General features: G+C 39.8%; 1 protein-coding gene across 8 annotated transcripts in view; it reads right to left on the bottom strand.

The window, feature by feature from the left end:
• Positions 1-6,635: 6,635 nt before the first annotated feature.
• The window catches only part of ZFP14 (ZFP14 zinc finger protein), a 36,150-nt gene continuing 22,516 nt past the window's right edge, over positions 6,636-20,269 (bottom strand). For 7 of the 8 annotated variants that reach the window (XM_079908608.1, XM_079908603.1, XM_079908602.1 and 4 more), the window contains one exon: positions 6,636-12,017. In XM_079908608.1, coding sequence (XP_079764734.1) covers positions 10,651-11,937 — 1,287 coding nt within the window. In that variant the 5' untranslated portion in view covers positions 11,938-12,017 and the 3' untranslated portion in view covers positions 6,636-10,650. Of the gene's footprint in view, positions 12,018-14,206; positions 14,254-20,269 lie in introns of those variants that run through there. The other variant, XM_079908609.1, reaches the window with a different exon arrangement.

Genomic DNA, 20,269 nt, shown 5'->3' with positions numbered 1-20,269 from the left:
GGCTCTAGAATGCAGGATCAGTAGCTGTGGCACATGAGTTTAGTTGCTCTGTGGCATGTAGGATCTTCCCAGACCAGGGATTGAACTGGTGTCCCCCTGCACTGGCAGGCAGATTCTTAACCACTGCACCACCAGGGAAGTCCCTGTTGACTTTTAAAATAACCTACTGAATGAAGCTTACTTGTTTATAGTTTTTAATATCTTTGTGATAGTTAATTTTGTGTGTCAATATGGCTGGACCATGGAGCCGAGATATTTTGTCAAACATTCTGGGTCTGCTGGATCATATGGTCCACGTGACAGAGCAGCTTGCATGGCAGCCTGGACCTGTTGCAGAGCTTTCTCTTGTTCTGGGCCCCACTTAAAATCACCAGATTTTCAGGTCACCTGGTAAATGGGCCAGAGTAGCACACTGTTGGGCTGCAAGCCTTGTAGTTGCCCAGCCTAGAGACCAAAGAAAGCCTGGAGACAGCAAGAGACGTCAATAGTTTTTTGGACAGGGGATCTTACAGACAGTGGGCAGGACACTGCAGCAGTCTTCACTACTCAGGGGAGAAGGAGGCTACCATTTATAGGGGGATTGATGTCAGCTTGGCTCATCAGTTACCAGAGAAACCAGCAGCTGGGGCACGTCCCTCACAGCCCCTCAGATTAACAAGCATCACTAGGGCAGATGTTTCCCTTTAGTAAACTAGGAGGTGGAGCCATTCCAGCCTGAGGATTAGAACCATTCATAGCTAGGGCAAGGGGCAAAGACGTTCACGTGAGTAGGGTGCAGGTAAAGAAAGGACTGATCGAGGGCTTCCCTGGTGGCACAGTGGTTAAGAATCCGCCTGCCAATGCAGGGGACACAGGTTTGAGCCCTGGTCCGGGTAGATCCCACATGCCACGGAGCAACTAAGCCCGTGCACCACAAACTACTGAGCCTGCGTGCCTAGAGCCCGTGCACCACAACAAGAGAATCCACCGCACTGAGAAGTCCGCGCACCACAACGAAAAGTAGCCCCCGCTCCTCACAACTAGAGAAAGCCTGCGTGCAGCAACGAAGACCCAACGCAGCAAAAAATAAATAAATTTATTTAAAAAAAAAAAAAAAAGGACTGATCGAGCAGGGGATGCACAGAGCAAGAGAACAGCCACCTTGGGTGACCTGACCAAACACTCCACCCCTACATACCCTGCACGACCCTTACAATTTTGGACCACCCCTCTTCCAAGATATCCCTGGGGTCAGGTATGTAGAGGTGCGCCGCAATCAAATACCACAAATGCAATACAGACAACAGCATCTAAAGGATATCGAGAGTCCAAGAGGTGGAAAAACTTCGTAGCCAGATGCTTATCAGGTCAAGTTTTCATGGAAATCCAGAGGAGGACACCAACAGCCTCTCGCTGTAGACCCAGCAATCAGACTCATTTCACAGTGAGGCCTCCACTGTGGCCCAGTCCATGAACAAATTCCCTCCCCTCACACTAGGGACAAAATGTAAGATGTTTAACAGGCACAACACAGGGAAGGTCGTGACCATTAAGCAAAATACAAGCAGTAATCACATTCTGAGATAATACCACCTCTGCCTGTGGTCCTGGCCTGCAGTACCATTCTGCCAGTCCACCCTTAGCCCCACAGCTTGTGCCGAATACTGGAGAGGTGGTGTAACAACCCACCACAGGGTTAATGTAATGGCGCCTTTCTCTAGTAAGGGGCCCGGAGTAATTACCTTAGTAGTCTCAGGTGGGCCGAGTAGGAGACAGGTGAAGTCTGTCAGTCCCTTTCTAATCCTGTCCCCCATGGGGCGGCAAACTCCAAACACCTGGGACTTACCTGCCAGTCCCAGGGCCATTTTATAACGTGTTCCCCTGGAGGTAGACCCTGTGGCAAGGGCCAGAGTGAGTTACTGTCCTGACCAGTAGTTGGCAACCGTCCTTCGGTGGGCAATCGTTGAACTCGCATTGTGTTGACTAGTTGTCTCTGGGTTAATATGGCTTGGTCATTGGGAAAACTGCTCCTGAGATGTTCAGTTATAGTCCTTAGGGCTTGAGTTAGCCTCTGGTCCGCATATCGAGAGCATGGGTTTTCAACATCAGTTGTTAAGGAGTCCATTTATTCTTTCCATTAGCCCGGGAGCAGTGAGGTTGGAGGGCAGGTGGAAATGCCAGCGTATGTCATTTTTAATCAGCCCATTCCTGAACATCGTGGCTGGTAAAGTAGTTTCCTTGTTCACTGTTGATGTCCATGGGGGTCCTATATGTTGCACACAGGCGTTCTAGACCCCAAATAGTAGGGTTTTCTTGCATTGTTAGATGACTCAGGTAGGTCTTTGGTAACGTCTTCCGCCTTTGCAATGCACCGTAGATGCATATCGCTGTCATTCCATCACACTAGACTGTTGCTCTGCCCTCTGCCATAGCTGGGACCAGAAGGTTACTATTATTTTGCCATTGCCACAGGCCCCAACCAAACCCTTCCGGGTAACTGGCCACGTCCAATTCACAAGCCTATCCCTGAGGTAATATCCCTAAAGCTTGTGTATGTAATTGTTTAGGGGTGAGGGGTCGGAGGGTGAGGCTTGTCTTTTGTAGATAATCCAGGTCCTTGTGTGTTTTATTCATCAGCCATCCATGTGCATTCAGATAAGCCATAAGCATTTGGCTGCTACTTTTTAAAAGTTACTTATTTATTTATTTTGCGGTATGCGGGCCTCTCACTGTTGTGGCCTCTCCCGCTGCGGAGCACAGGCTCCGGACGCGCAGGCTCAGCGGCCATGGCTCACGGGCCCAGCCGCTCCGCGGCATGTGGGATCTTCCCGGACCGGGGCACGAACCCGTGTCCCCTGCATCGGCAGGCGGACTCTCAGCCACTGCGCCACCAGGGAAGCCCCTGGGCTGCTACTTTTAAACTGGAAAGAGACTCTGAGGTTAACAGGATATCATTGATATAATGGAAGAGAAAGACATGCCTCATGGTAGTCAGCTGCCACAGGGCCCCACATGCTAGTGGACAGCCACCTCGGGATCACCCCCATAACTTTCTGTCCCCCATCTTTATATCCTGACCTCATGGCACTTGTGGGAGTTTCCTCGGCCTCCTGGCTGGCCAACTATTGCGTTGTACCCCACAGAACTGCAAGCCTTGTAGTTGCCCAGCCTCAAGACCGAAGAAAGAGCCCAGAGATGGCAACAGAGATATCAGTGGTTTATCGGATGAGAGGATCTTACATACCTGAAGCAAGGTCCTGGAGTGACACCCCACAGTGTGCATCAGACAGCGAATAGGACACGGCAACAGTCTCCACTACTCAAGGGAGAAGGAGCCTACAATTTATAGGGGAAATGACGTCAGCTTGGCTCATCAGTTACCAGGGAAACCAGCAGCTGGGGCACGTCCCTCACAGCCCCTCAGATTAACATGCATCATGAGGGCAGATATTTCCCTTTAATAAAGTAGCAGGTGGGGCCATTCTGGCCGGAGGATTAGAACCATCACTAGCTGGGGCAGGAGGCAAAGACATTCACGTGAGTAGGTTACAGGTGAAGGAGGAACTGGTCGAGTAGGGGATTCACAAAGAGCAAGAGAACAGCCATCTTGAATGACCTGATCATTCTGACAGCTGTCAGAATGGCTATTATCAAAAAGCTGACAAACAATAAGTGTTGGCAAGAATGTCGAGAAAAGGGAACCCTGTGGGTGGGAATGTAAATTGGTGCAACCATTCTGGAAAACCATATGGAGATTCCTGAAAAAGTTAAAAATAGAACTACCATATGATCCATCAATTCCACTCCTTGTTATGTATCTGAAGAAAATGAAAACACTGATTTGAAAAGATACATGCACCCCAATGTTCATTGCAGCATTATTTACAATAGCCAAGACATAGAAGCAACCTAAATACCCCTCAACAGATGAATGGATAAAGAAGATGTGGTATTTATTATAATGGAATATTACTCCGCCATTAAAAAGAATGAAATGATGCCATTTGCGGCAACATGGATGGACCTAGGGGGTATTATGTTAAGTGAAATAAGTCTGACAGAGAAAGACAAATACTCTATGACTTCACTTATATGTGGAGCCTAAAAAACAAAACAGATGAACAAGCATAACAAAACAGAAACAGATTGATAGATACAGAGATGAAACAAGCCAGAGGGGAGGGGTTGGGGGAAGTAGAGAAATAGGTGAGGGAGATTAAGAGGCACAAACTTCCAGTTGCACAGTAAGTGAGTCATGGATATGAAATGTACCTTGTAGGAAATACAGTCAATAACTATGTAATATCTTTGTATGGTGACATATCATAACTAGACTTATTGTGGTAATAATTTTGAAATATATAGAAATATCAGGGCTTCCCTGGTGGTGCAGTGGTTGAGAGTCCGCCTGCCGATGCAGGGGACACGGGTTCGTGCCCCGGTCCAGGAAGATCCCACATGCCGCGGAGCGGCTGGGCCCGTGAGCCATGGCCGCTGAGCCTGCGCATCCGGAGCCTGTGCTCCGCAGTGGGAGAGGCCACAACAGTGAGAGGCCCGCGTCCGCAAAAAAAAAAAAAAAAAAAAAAAAAAAAAAAGGCTTTTTAAAAAAGAGAATGGAAATGTAATAGGACCAATTAAACAGATGTTACCTATATAAAATAAACAATAACATGTTTCTCTCCATCCCTTGGTATAGTAGAGTATTTTTACTCTTCTTTCCTTTTCCAATAATACTTCTGAACTACCTGCACCCTTTAAGACATCATGTTATTCTTGTATATTGGTAAAATAGAATATAGGTAAACATGAAATTCACTTTGACATGCAGCTCTGCTCTTACTAAGCCCACATTACAAAGATTCTCGTCGTCAGCCTAATGTGATGACATCAAGTTAAATACAAAGCATTTGAGCATTCGTGGGATATACGTATAGAATTTTACTTACAGGCAGCATGTCCTTAGGCTTGTAAGTAATCTCTAGGCCCGTAGAATGTCCTGCCTGATAGGAGCGTCTTTGTTTGCTTGGGGGCCCAAGCCACCAGTCTAACAATGTGATTTATGATAGAGGTTTTGGGACACACCATATCAGTTCTGACCACTGGAAGAACTGGAGACTTGAAACTTCGATGCTCATACTTGAAAGGTGTGAGCTTGAACCTTCTGAAGGAGTTGAAGGCTAAAGATCAGCCTAACCTCATGGACAGAATGTGAGCACCAACAAAAAATCTGGAGACCACAGGCTTGGGCAAGCTTTCTTGTGCATATTGTCACAACTCATGGCCAAGAGGAGATAATGACATCCTTGTGTTCAAGGAGAAGATGACCAGAAGCTCCACATTTGGATCCCTCCCACACTTTGTCCTAGGCATCCATCTCTCCCTTTAGCTGATTCTAATTTGTATCTTTTCACTGTAATAAAACTAATCATAACTGCACTACATTCCTGAGTTGGGTCAGTTGTTGTAGTAAACTACTCAACCTAAGAATGGTTGTAGGAACCCCTGAATTTGTCAAGAAATCTGCATAATTCATCACATCAGAAAATTAAAGGAGAAAAAACAGGTTCACACCAACAGATGATAAAATAGCTCCCAACAAAATCTAACAGGCATTAAGTAGAACAGGGACTGAATGAAACTACTTACATATAACAGACTATTTACTCTAAGTCAATAAGCATTATACTAAATGTTTAAATAGATATGTGATTTCCATTAAATTGGAAAAATGAGGGAAGTTATTCCCACTAGTATTCAACTTTATTCTGAAAACTCCAGCTACTGCAATAAGAAATAGAAATAAAATAAATAATAAAAAATATTGAGGGAACTTATTTCTATTTGCAGATACATGGCAGAAAACAAAATATAAAAAAGAAAAAAGAATACAATTATTTGGTATGGCTTAAAATGAAAACTGTATGCAAAACAATAAACACCATAACACAGTGAAAACACAAGCCACCTTGAGAGAAAATAAGTCCAACATTTATAAATGTGTAATACCTGGAATTATCAATACCTGGATTATTTTAAAAATCCTAAAAAAATCAGTGAGATAACCCAGAAAGAAAGAGAGAAAATGCATGAATAAAAAAAGCACTAAGGGGGTTTCCCTGGTGGCGCAGTGGTTGAGAGTCTGCCTGCCAATGCAGGGGACACGGGTTCGTGCCCGGTCCGGGAAGATCCCACATGCCGCGGAGCGGCTGGGCCCGTGGGCCATGGCCACTGAGCCTGCGCGTTTGGAGCCTGTGCTCCTCAAAGGGAGAGGCCACAACAGTGAGAGGTCCGCGTACCGCAAAAAAAAAAAAAAAAAAAAAAAAAAAAAAGCACTAAGGGAAACATAATTGGCCAATAAACACATATGAAAAAATGTGCTCAATTCACTTGCAATCAGGGAAGTACAGACACTCATATTCTATAACTGAAGGGATTCAGTAGTGGTGCAATGATGGAGCAATAATCTAGCAATATGTGAAACACAGTATACATAGCACTTCTAGATATGCACCTTTGAGTCTCAACTCTTCAAAGAAATAAGAAAACGGCTTTCAGCGACTGTGAAGCTGGGGAGGTCCCGGCTGGGAGAAGGACATCGGATCTCATTGTCCTCCCAGCCTTTCGACTCTCCCCCAAAGCCCCTCAATAAACTGGCTTGATTCCAAAAACTAAAAATAAGAAAAAAAAACCCGCACAAAATGGTATTCAATATAGCATTTTTATTACAATGAAAAATCATTTTGTCCTAATCACTGTTTAATAGAATATTTAAGCATGTTTAATACATACATTATCAAGCACCAGGCTGGAATCTTTTCCATTCTATAGAAAATCACTAGCCTTCCATTCAAGCAGGAAGCTGCTTTCAGAGTATAATGTAAGCTGCAAAAGAAAAGTGCCCTTCCTCACCTCTTCCCAACACAATCACTCACCATGTCTGAAATGACATCCTTGAAGACATTCATTGTGGTTATGGTAGCATCTACCAAAGTGGTTCACATTCTAAAGGTGTTAAAAGGTATTTGGAGTGAGAAGTGCACAATGAAGTAAATTTGAGATACACTATGTTAAATGAAAATTTTTTTAATACATCTTTCGACAAGCTGATAATGTGTACTCGGATTTCCCCCAGAAGTAGATACTTTATCCTTTGTTTCATTTACAGTTTTTCCCCAGATATATTTTTTAAAATATCATCAAGGACTAGTATTCTCTGAAGCAAACTTGTGGAGAATGTTGGTTAAACACTGGTCTTCTGGAGCTACTTTGTACTTGGGAAAGGCAAAACACTGGCCTATTAGTGAAGACTGATTTTGTAAGAAATTCTAAATATAACTATTTAGAATTATGAAGAATAAAATTTTCATAAGTGAAGTTGGTCTAGATTTTGCTCTTCATCTTCATCTAGTTTTGTATCAGATTATTTCACCTGTGTAAAATTAATTAGTAAAATCTTGTTAAGGATTATCTATTCTTAAGGTTTTTACCTACACAACTATCAGATTTTTTCCTTAAACAGGAACTTCGTACACACACACATTTATTTGTTGGTCTGTGGGTTCTAGAGCACAGTCAATTGTGATAACATACTTATAGAGAAGAAAATGTAATCCATCTGTATTTTTACATATATTGGAATACATATAGTACATACAGTGTTACCTTATAATTAAAAGGAAAATTTATTGATAATCTGTAATCACTTTTATCATAATGCTGAATGTTTATATTTCATTTTCTTTTCCTTGATTAGACCTGCCAAGATACAGTCATTAACATTGGAAGTCTACTAGTGTCTAATCTCTTAATTTCTACTTTCACTTGTACTTTGCTTCTCTTGTGTTGGTTTGACTTTGTTCTGTTTCTTGTTTCTTGACATAAATGCTTATTCATTCCTTTAATACATTTATCTACATGACAGGCCCAGCACTGATTGCTGCAGGTAAGTGAAGAAGATGAAGACTGGGCCCACAAACGAAGTTTCCTTAATGCATTCGGGGGCACACATTTCTCACTGAATAGAACTTTGGTTACATCTGACAAATTTAGATATGCAGGCATCTCATTAACAATCATTTCTTAAGTAGTGTATAATTTCAGCTTTGATTTTAAATATTACTTCAAATACATAAAAAGGTAAAAATGTTAAAACAATGAACCCTCCATAAACAGCTACTCTACTTCAGTAATTATCAACATTTTGCTAATCTACTTTCTAGCTCTTTGCCAATTTGCTTTCTTTTTCTTTTGCTGGAGTTATTTTAATGCAAATCTGGGTATCTTATTTCATATATATGTATCTCTAACACATAGGATGTTCTATCTTTTAATAACCACGTTGACATTATCATCCCTAACAAACAAATCTAATATTTCTAAAAATCATTTAATACTCAGTGCATGTCCACATTTCCCCCAGTCTCCAAAATGTTGTCTTACATTTTGTTCAATCTGGGTCCAAATAATACCCACATATTGAATTTAGTTGATATGCCTCGTCTTTTTTAATCTGTTAACAGTGCCCTTCTTTTCTTTTTCATGCCACTCATTAGTTGAAGAAATCAGGTCATTTGTTTTGTAGAATTTTACACATTCTGGATCTGCTTGGCTGCTTCCTTGCGGTGCCATTTACTTTTTCATCTATTCCCCAAATTCTTGGCTTTAAAAATTTTGATTTAAAGGTTTGATTCCTTCAGTTTATTATTCTGGCAATAAGACTTCATAGGTAGTGGTATGTACTTCCTAATTGCATTGTATCAGGAGGTGCCTATTGTCTGATAGTCCCACCTTTATAGACGTTAAAATTGAATAAAGGGCTCAGAGGTGGTCAGCTTGATAAATCCAATGTAACGTTCTCCCTATAAACTTTTTCCCAAATAGTTTTAATATCCACTGAAGATCATTTTCTGGACCCATTATTCCATTAGGAACTAGAAAAATTTTCTAATCCTATCAATTTTTCTGTATTTACTGGTGAGATTTCTTAAATTAAAAAAAAATTAATTTGATGAGTTTTGGGTGACTCTGAAACTTGATTCACATGGGAAAAGCAAAATAAATACTTATTTTTCCATTTATTTATTGGTTTTCAGAATAATTAGTTGGTACCCAAGCATTTCCCATAGCAGCCATAACTGAGCAAATTATCAAACTGCTATTGGGATCATGTGAAAAGACCCAACTCCCACTGGCTGAAGATGGGGCAATTTGAGCATCAAAAAGTATATTGACTGTAATGGAATGTTTTCTTTCTTTTATACAAGAGTATCATACACACACACACACACACAAACACACAATTAAATTTCCAAGTGGTTAGTTCCTTTATGCCACCTTTTTGATAATTTCTAATTAATTGAATGGTGGTCAGAGATGAGAGATTATAAAACATTTACTCTTTGGAATTTATTATGGGAAAATAATTTCGTATTTCTCTTTGATTCTTCCAATAGTTATACTCTTAACAACCTCATATTCATAAAATTCATAAGGTTTCTTTTCAGCATGAAATTTCGGATGCAGCTCAAGTGATGAAGAACTTCTCACATTCAGTATAACCTCCTAGATTTTATCCAGAATAAATTATCTTAAGTTTAGTAAGTGCTGAGCAGTGACAGGAGGCATTTCTACATTTATTACTTCTATAGGATATTCCTCTCATATGAATTCACTAATACTAATGATGTTAATAACAACTATAGGTAATATTTACAGAAAACATGCTATGTGGCTGCTATTTTTCCAAGTATTAACTACTCACTCCTCACAACAATTCTATTACATGATGTAGCAGGCTGACTCTGAATTGGCCCCAGTGGTCCCTTCCTCCTGGCATTCATACTCTTGTGTAAGCCTGTTCCGTTGAGTGTAGGGTGGCCTAGTTCCTTGTTTCTAACCAAAAGAAGATAGAAAAGGTGATGAAATAATGTCATTTCAATGATTAGATTACACAAGACGATAGCTTCTTTGATGCTAGCAGCCTCTTGCTTCCTTGGCTTGCACACTCTGATGAAGTAAGCAGCCACCTTGAAGAGGCCCATGTAGCAAGGAATTGAAGTCAGCATTTAGCCAACAGCCAGCTAGAAACTGAGGACCTCAGCGCAACAGCCCTCAGTGAATTAATTCAGTCAACAACCACATGAGGTTGGAAGTGCATCCCTTCCCCAGTTGAGCCTTCCAATGAGACTCAGCCATGGTTGAAATCTTGATTTTAGCCTTGTGAGAGGCCCTGAAGCAGAGAACCCAACTAAGTTATGCCTAGACTCCTGACCCACAGAAACTGAGATAATGTGTATTATTTTAAGCTACTAAGTTTGTGGTAATTTATTACACAGCAATAAATAACTAATATACATAGGTACTACTATCACCATTTTACAAGTGAGCAAAATGAGGCACAGAAATTTAAGTACCTTAACTAATACTGGTAATAAAGGGGTGAAATGGTGATAATGATAGATAAGGCTAAAGATTTTCCTGTATTCATTATATTATTTCCTCATATAAATTTGCTGAAGATATACAATGTCTGAATGGTGGTGGAAGGTTTTAAAGCAACAATTTTTTCTGAAATATAAACTTCTTAATGCTTAGTTATGAGCATGAAACAAATTTTCTCAAAAATGAATTTTCTGATGTTCTGTAACATGTACATTTGAAAGCCTTCTTGTATTAAATTCCATTATGAATTTTCTGATGCTGAGTAAGGTGTGAATGTTGTCTAAAGGCCTTCTTACATTCCTTACATTTGTAGGGTTTCTCACCAGTATGAATTCTCTGGTGTTGAGTAAGAAAAGAATAAAGTCTAAAAGCTTTACCACATTCCTTACATTCATAAGGTTTCTCTCCAGTATGAATACTCTGATGTTGAGTAAGTTGTGAGAGCAATCTAAAAGGCTTTCTACATTCCTTACATTCATAAGGTTTCTCACCAGTATGAATACTCTGATGTTGAGTAAGTTGTGAGAGTAGTCTAAAGGCCTTCCCACATTCTTCACATTCATAAGGTCTCTCACCAATATGAATGCTCTGATGGGAAATAAGTTGTGAGTAACTACTAAAGGTCTTCCAACATTCCATACATTCATAGGGTTTCTCACGAGTATGAATTCTCTGATGGCGAACAAGTTGTTGCCTTAATCTAAAAGTCTTCCCACACTCTTTACATTCATAGGGTTTCTCACCAGTATGAATACTCTGATGGACAGTAAGCTGTTGGCATATTCTAAAAGCCTTTCCACATTCCTTACATTCATAGGGCTTCTCCCCAAAATGAATTTTCTGATGTATTCTAAGGTCTGGACCACATACGAAGGCCTTCCCACATTCCTTACATTCATAGAGCTTCTCAGAAGTATGAAGTCTCTGATGTCGAGTAAGGTGTGTACACTGCCTAAAAGTCTTCCCACATGCCTTACATTCATAGGGCTTCTCACCAGTGTGAATTCTCTGATGTCGAGCAAGCTGCTGATGTACTCTAAAGGCCTTCCCACATTCCTTACATTCATAGGGCTTTTCACCAGTATGAAGTCTCTGATGTTGAGTAAGTTCTTGGAGGACTGTAAAGGCCTTCCCACATTCCTTACATTCATAGGGTTTCTCACCAGTATGAAGTTTGTGATGTCTAATAAGGTGTGCACGCTGTCTAAAGGCCTGCCCACATTCTTTACATTTGTAAGGTTTTTCACCAGTATGAATTCTCAGGTGTTGACTAAGTGTTGAGCGACGAATAAAGGTCTTCCTACATTCCTTACATTCATATAACTTTTCTCCATTATGAATTCTCTGATACTCAGCAAGAAGATTATGCCTTTTGTAAGTGGACATTTTTTCAGAAGCAATTTTCACTTGCCCAAAATATCCCTCTTGTGGTTCCTTTTTCCCCTCAATCTTGCTTTTGCATTCCCAATCATTTCTAAAAAAGGAGTCTTGAAGGCCATAGCTTTTAATTCTTTCCATTATCTCCCACTGGAATGAATATATTTCATAAATGTCCTTTTCTGGAGATAAAGTATTGGTCCTGTATCTGGACTCCAAATCTGAAAGAAAACAAGAAAGCAAACACACGCTGTTTTCCGGTTCCAGAAGAAAGAAAACTATACAGAAATAAAAAGCACCTAAAATAATGCCTATTACTGAAACTGAGCAGGACTCTGGGGGGCTCCTGGGCACGGAAGCCTTTCTGTGTTCCCCATTTCTTTGTTTGCAGGGAACAGACTCCAGCCTCCATGACCTTCCCTGAGTCCCAAAGGGCAAATTCGAACAGTTGCTCATCAGGGAAGGGAGGGGATGCAGAAACAAGGAAGGAGTAGTCAAGAAACAACAGTACAGCCTTGGGGTGTCCTGGTTCTACCTCAAGGGATACACATAACAGTATCTTTGAGTTCTTCTGCAGAACTAAAACCGGCACCAAACAGAAGATGTTCCAGAGAGAAAGTCACAGTTTGATAACCTCGAGACGCTCATCAGGAGACCACCTGAGGCCAGATTAAAGGAATACAGGCCCTGCACACAACCTGATCCTTATCAGCAACCCCGTCCTTGAACCACTGCTATAAAACTCACCAAATCCTCCTGGGTTGGGACACACAGTTCTTGAAGCACTAGCCTGCTGTGTCCCCGTTTGCCTGGCAAAGCAATAAAGCTATTCTTTTCTACTTCACCCAAACCTCTGTCTCCAAGATTTGATATGGCACTGGTGCACAAAGGCTGAATTTTCAGCATCATTACCAGTGAATGGATTAGACATCTCTAGAAGATAGGCATTCTTGCTACAATAACACATATGTGTACCTAAAAAAACCTATCTTCTGTAAAATTACACACCAAAAATTAGAGTTTATGGGGAAAACAGGGCTGGAGAAGAACACTCAAATCTATGCAACTTTATTGGCAGAGCACTAACAAATATAATAATTGATATCTCAAGAGATAACCTGAAAGGCAGCTCAACACAGCTGAAGGCTGAATCATGGATATTAAAATGCACACAAAAAATTGAAAACACTGGATTTCAGGTGCTGAGACATTGTACATGAAAATAAAGCCCTGAGCCAGTGAGGCTACCATTAAGATGGAAATAGGATGAAGTGAAACCTGTCATCAGCTAGGAGACATGCAAGGTTGATGGTATCCATGTCTGGGGAGGGAGCCTGAATGTAGGCATTTATTATTAATTTTCTTAATATGGAGGTGTAAGGGCTCTTAACAATAAAGTATCAAATTAAAGGCTTTTGCCTTTCCTGCTGAATGTTATAAATCTATTTCTACCATTCTGGCACTATTCAACCAGGAAAATTACCTGTGAAACAACTAAGTTCCACATTATACTGATATCATTCCCTACTTCATATCATTACTAAGCTAATTTGTATTACGGATTATTAACTGTATTATGGAACAGACTATATTCTCATACATTTCAAAACAAGGCAAAGGAAACAGAGAATAAAGAAAGTTCAGGAATGGAGGTGAGGTTGGTGATTAGGCAAACAAGGTAAATCAGTGGAGGCCTGATTTAAGTGTGTGTAAGAATCACCTAAAGGTCTGTTAAAACTATACAGAGATGTTTGACTGAAACAAGATCTACAGGACTAGTTCCTGCACATGTTTTTGTTTTGTTCTTTTTTATATCTGACAATAAATGACCCTGTTGCTGATCAATGTTTGAGTCTCTCTACTTAAACGTTTTCAATGATTTCTCTTTACAATTAGAATAAAACAGAAATACCTGAGCATGAATAATAAGGCTTCTGCTTATCAACTCCTCTCCCATTTACTTTCTCTGTTCATGCCATAAAGGCCTCTTTTCAGCTCACAAAATGCACTGTTTAATGTTTAATGCAACTGTTGCCATTAAATAGGGCTCTTGACAGGTTGCTCCTTCTTTGAGAAATCCTCTGATTTTGTGTGCTTGACTTCTCTTCATCCTCAGATCTCAAATCAAAAATCACTTTTTCAGAAAAGATATTCCTGCTGATCCTATTTAAGTCTAAGCACTTTATGCTCTATCCCAGAAACATGTTGCTCGTCTCTATAACATTGCAATAACATATTTATTTTCTCACTTGTTATTCCATTAGTCTCTTACCCCTAAGTTTTCCCAGTGGCAGAAACGATTCTAAGTTCACTTACTATTGAATAAGCAACCCCAAATTCACAATAGATGTTACTCATTTAATTCCCACAATTATGTAATCACTAACAAATATATACATCCATCTCTAACCTTTTTTTTAATTTATTTTATTTCTGGCTGTGTTGGGTCTTTGTTGCTGTGTGCAGGCTTTATCTAGTTGCAGTGAGCAGGGGCTACTCTTCATTGCAGTGCGTGGGCTTCTCATTGAGGTGGCTTCTCTTGTTGTGGAGCACGGGCTCTAGGTGCTCAGGCTTCAGTAGTTGTGTCATGCAGGCTTCAGGAGTTGTGGCATGCAGGCATCAGTAGTTGTGGCACGTGGGCTCAGTAGTTGTGGCTTGTGGGCTCTAGAGTGCAGGCTCAGTAGTTGTGGTGCACGGGTCTAGCTGCTCCGCAGCATGTGAGATCTTCCCAGACCAGGGCTCAAACTGGTGTCCCCTGCACTAGCAGGTGGATTTGTGACCACTGCACCACCAGGGAGGCCCTGCCTCTAATCTTTTATACTGTACTACAATGACTTGCTTATCTCCACCAGAGTTCATACGATTACTACATCAGTGCTACATTTACTCAAACACTTGCTCCTCCATATCTTCCCTAGGTGCTCCTCTCCAATCCTACATAGCCGCAGAAACTTTCATACTTCCCAGAGAATGATCTCAAATATTTTTCAATCATGCTAATATTGACAGGCTTATGAAATCCTGAGCAAAAAGGTGTGTGTAGATATTGAGTACAGAAGAATGGCTGTCAACTATGGAATGGGATTTGGTATCACCTGAGTACAAGAGAGTACAAATAAAGGCTATGTTAGATGTGGGCTTGAAGACAGTGACCCAGATGGGGGACTTGAGTGAAGAATATCTAAATGCAAATGAAGTAAGAAAAGAGATGGGAGAAGATGGGATAGGAGAGATAGGAAAGTATTTTTCTGTGACTACCGTATAAATGTATAAAACTGTTGAAATGACTCAAATCATTGCTTGATCACTGTGAAACAAAATGAGAAATAAAATCTTAAAACCAAGAGACATCTTCACTTCAAAAATTTAAAACTATTTACTAAATTTAAAAAAATTGAAGAATTTCTAGAATACTGAAAACACCACATTATCAAGAATCTATGAAATACAGCTACAGATCTTAGAAGAAAATTCATCAATACATTTAAATAGAGCAATAGAAATGAAAGAAAAAAATATATGAGTATCCCACTCAAAACTTAAGAACAACAAAATATACTGAGGAACCCAGGAGAAAATAAATTAAAATAAATGCAGAATTCCATTAATTAGATAACAGTAAAATAATGAAATTAATATGCAAGTGAAAAACCCAGGTTGTTTGAAAAAATTAAATGAAATATATTAACCAACTGCTAAGATAATAAGAAAAAACAGGAGGGACTTCCCTGGTGGCACAGCAGTTAAGAATCTGCCTGCCAATGCAGGGGACACAGGTTCAATCCCTGATCCAGGAAGATCCCTCATGCCATGGAGCGACTAAGCCCGTGCACCAAAACTACTGAGCCTGCGCTCTGGAGCCCATAAGTCACAACTACTGAGCCTGCGTTCCTAGAGTTCGTGCTCTGCAACAAGAGAAGCCACCGCAATGAGAAGCACATGCACCGCAACGAAGAGCAGCCCCCGCTCGCCACAACTAGAGAAAGCCCGTGCACAGCTACAAAGACCCAACACAGCCAAAAATAATAAATTAAAAAAATATATTTTTTTTAAGGAAAAAAAGGAAAGCATTCAAACAAAATAAAAAACAGCAACTAGGTATCAGAGCATATCTTGCAAGCAGAAACACTGACTACCTTTTTTCTGGACTATCATTTTGAGAATGTTTGTATAACAAATACCCTTGGAAGGCAGAGATACTCTCTCTCTCTAAATCAACCTACAGGTTTGCTAACTGTTCAATATAATAAAGGTAGTATCTCCCTCAAAGCAAAGGTCATGCATGTGTATTACCCATTATGAAAGATTTGGGTTCTCTAAACTCCGGGTCCTCTCCCATAATGCAGCTCACTGAATGTTCACGTATCTACCTGGACCATCTGCATCACCCCCATGGAACTTGTGGGCAAAGAGGAACAAGGCAAATATGTTGATGTTCATGCTGCTTGTTGTGCTTTGAGCAATAAAATCCTCTGCCTTTGGATTAGGAGTCTTGTGTCTTCTGCCAGCATCCATGACACTGCTGTAGGCTACTTGTTAGCTTGCAAGTAGGGTAAAATTTCAGACCCTTTACACTTCTTGACACTAACAAATTATTAATAAAACAGAATATTTTGAAAATCGTTAAGGAACTACTGTGGCAATAAAGGGTAATTTTCTAAGAAAATATAGAGAAAGTAGTCAAAGACCTTCTCCAAAAACTATCTTGAAGATTATCAAAACTTTAGAAAGCATGTAGCACAATATTTAAAGTAGCCCAGCAAGTTAAAAATAAGAAAATAATTCCAAGTTATTTTTTTTCCAAGTTATTTTTTAAAGTTTATTTTATTTTTGGCTGCGTTTGGTCTTCGTTGTTGCACGTGGGCTTTCTCTAGCTGCAGCGAGCAGGGGCTACTCTTGGTTGCAGTGTGCAGGCTTCTCATTGCTCTTGTTGCAGAGCATGGGCTCTAGGCACTTAGGCTTCAGTAGTTGTGGGGCACAGGCTTAGTAGTTGTGGCGCATGGGCTTAGTTGCTCCATGGCATGAGGGATCTTCCTGGACCAGGGATCGAACCCATGTCCCCTGCACAGGCAAGCGGATTCTTAACCACTGCGCCACCAGGGAAGCCCCCCAAATTATTTTTAAGTGAGTTTAAAAATGAAATCTAAACCTAGTAAAGGAAAGCTATATGCCAATATCACTTATAAAATTTCATGCCAAAACTCATAGCACACTAAAAGAAAATATATCATAACTAACCGAGGCTTACCCTGAGAATGGAAGGACAGTTCAACATTAGTAAATCTTCTAAAAAATTTATAATATTAATTATTCTTTTTTAAAATTTATTTTTATTTTATTTTATTTTTTTGGCCACACAGCATGTGGAATCTTAGTTACCTGACCAGGGACTGAACCCATGCCCCCTGCATTGGAAGCATGGAGTCTTAACCACTGGACTGCCAAGGAAATCCCTATAATATTAATTATTCTAAGGATTAAAATTATACACTTATTTCTAAAGACACTGGAAAGCCATCTGACATTAACTCAGCACTCATTATTTATAAAAAAAAAAAGCACTCAAAATAATAGGAATATACAGTTACTTCCTTAACATGATAAAAAGTGTATTTCTTAGCCCAAAAGCTAGATTTAACTTAGTGAAGAAACACTGGGAGCATGAGGAGACTTAGGAACTGTTCTAAAAATTGATTGTAGTGGTAGTTACATAACTATATATGTTTATTCAAATGCCTAAAACTGGATACTAAAAAGAGTGAATTTTAATGTATGTCAATTATATATTCATCAATAAACTGAATTTTTTAAAGTATAAAAATGTAAACACAAAAAACATGTAGATTCCCACTAACTTATAAAAATAATGCAATCCTCAGGGAGTATGTGGAAAATTTCTGTACCTTCCATTGAATTTTGCTGTGAATGGAGACTATGAATGAAGTCTATTTAAAAAAAAAATGAATGTAAAGTGTCTTGTCCCTCTAACTCACCTATATTCTACTTCTTTTTATTTGTTCTGAAATATTTAATTATGAACTCTAAAAGTCATTTTTCTTTTTGCCCAAACTCTGTTCCAAAAATTAATTTGTAATGGCTTACTTTAGTCACCAGATTATCACCTAGAATGGAAAAAGCCTGTAGGTCAGAGATATAAGTGGCCTAATGCAATGCAATAATGCTACACTGATTCGAATTAAGGATCAACACTACACTTTAAATCCATTTGTGTAAATGGCTTTTAAGTATATGTTCTATTATTTTAAAAAATTTTTTAATTAATTAATTTATTTTTGCCTGCATTGGGTCTTCATTGCTGTGAGCGGGCTTTCTCTAGTTGCAGTAAGTGGGGGGTACTCTTTGTTGTGCTGCGCAGACTCCTCATTATGGTGGCTTCTCTTGTTGTGGACCATGGGCTCTAGGCATGTTGGCTTCAGAAGTTGTGGCATGTGGGCTCAGTAGTTGTGGCACACGGTCTTAGTTGCTCCGTGGCATGTGGGATTTTCCCGGACCAGGGCTCGAACCCGTGTCCCCTGCATTGGCAGATGAATTCTAAACCACTGAGCCATCAGGGAAGCCCTTAAGTATATGTTTTAAAAGGATTAGCGAAATATTTTTGTTTGGGGTTTTCTACACAAATATATAGCTACTACTGAAAAACTGGGGTAACTGACACCCTAAATCCAGGTAAACCTCCACGAGATTACACTACACAGTCCCTATTTCTTAGGGTGACACAAGCAGACCCCAAAACATGGGAAGTCTGGAGGATGTCTCAGCAGGGCAACCAAAGAGATCAGGATATGACTCCACCTGAGCTGCAAAATTCTGAGACCTCCTGGATGAAGTGCTGCTCCTGCTTTGGAGAAAGCAGCTTTCAGAGAAATCAGCACCATGTGGTTCCTTCCTGAGAGATCCCAAAAGCATAAGAGGGGTGGCCATAAGGTGGCTTGCAGTTTTAACTGATACTCTGTGATTCTGAATCCCAGTGGAAAATTCTACTCAACAAGAGGAAGAAGAAAATAATTTCTCTTCTAGAACTAGAAAGTTAGTCTTTTAACAGAAATAATATGACAGTCAAATGATTTCTTTCTTTCTTATAATGCTCCTTAGAAAAGCAATCTTGCTGTAAGATCCAACAGATGCATTTTATGCAAACAGAGAGGTAGAATAAAATTAACACAATCCAAATTAAAAATACCAATGAATTTATTTTTTCCTAGAATTAGACATGTTAATTCAAGAATCTATATGGAGAAATAACCAATAATTTTTTAAAAACTGGAAAAGAAGACTAATAAGAAGGGAATACTCCAAAGGTTAGTAGAGGCACACTAAAAAGCTCCAGTAATCATACAGGGACTTCCCTGGTGGTCCAGTGGTAAACAATCCACCTTCCAATGCAGGGGACGCAGGTTTGATCCCTGGTCAGAGAACTAAGATCTCACATGCCACGGGACAACTAAGCCTGTGCACGACAACTACTGAGCTCATGCGCCTCAAATAGAGAGGCTGTGTGTCACTAACTACAGAGCCCACGTGCCCTGGAGCCTGCACACCACAACTAGAGAGAAGCCCAAGTGACGCAACAAAGAGCCTGCGAGCCACAACAAAAAGATCCCACATGCCTTAACGAAGATCCTGTGTGCCTGCAACTAACACCTGAAGCAATCAAAATAAATTACAATACATACTTTAAAAAAAATAAAAAATAACAAAAATAATATTGACATTGATGACAAAAAACTGCATTAAAATATTAAAAAATTTTCAGGTTAAACATATTGTTGAGAAGCAAGAAGAACTATAATCCTGCAGCCTGTGGAACAAAAACCACATTCACAGAAAGATAGACAAAATGAAAAGGCAGAGGGCTATGTACCAGATGAAGGAACAAGATAAAACACCAGAAAAACAACTAAATGAAGTGGAGATAGGCAACCTTCCAGCAAAAGAATTCAGAATAATGATAGTGAAGATGATGCAGGACCTTGGAAAAAGAATGGAGGCAAAGATCGAGAAGATACAAGAAATGTTTAACAAAGATTTAGAAGAATTAAAGAACAAACAAACAGAGATGAACAATACAATAATTGAAATGAAAGATACACTAGAAGGAATCAATAGCAGAACAACTGAAGCAGAAGAACGGATAAGTGACCTGGAAGACAGAATGGAAGAATTCACTGCTGTGGAACAGAATAAAGAGAAAAGAATGAAAAGAAATGAAGACAGCCTAAGAGACCTCGAGGACACCATTAAATGCAACAACATTCGCATTATAGGGGTCCCAGAAGGAGAAGAAAGAGAGAAAGGACCCAAGAAAATATTTGAAGAGATTATAGTCAAAAACTTCCCTAACATGGGAAAGGAAATGGCCACCCAATTCCGGGAAGTGCAGAGAGTCCCATACAGGATAAACCCAAGGAGAAATACGCTGAGACACATAGTAATCAAATTGGCAAAAATTAAA

Source organism: Stenella coeruleoalba (assembly GCF_951394435.1).
Source record: "Stenella coeruleoalba genome assembly, chromosome: 20".
Classification (NCBI taxonomy): domain Eukaryota; kingdom Metazoa; phylum Chordata; class Mammalia; order Artiodactyla; family Delphinidae; genus Stenella; species Stenella coeruleoalba.
Note: the sequence above shows the minus strand (reverse complement) of the source record. Positions and strands in the feature narration are given on the sequence as shown.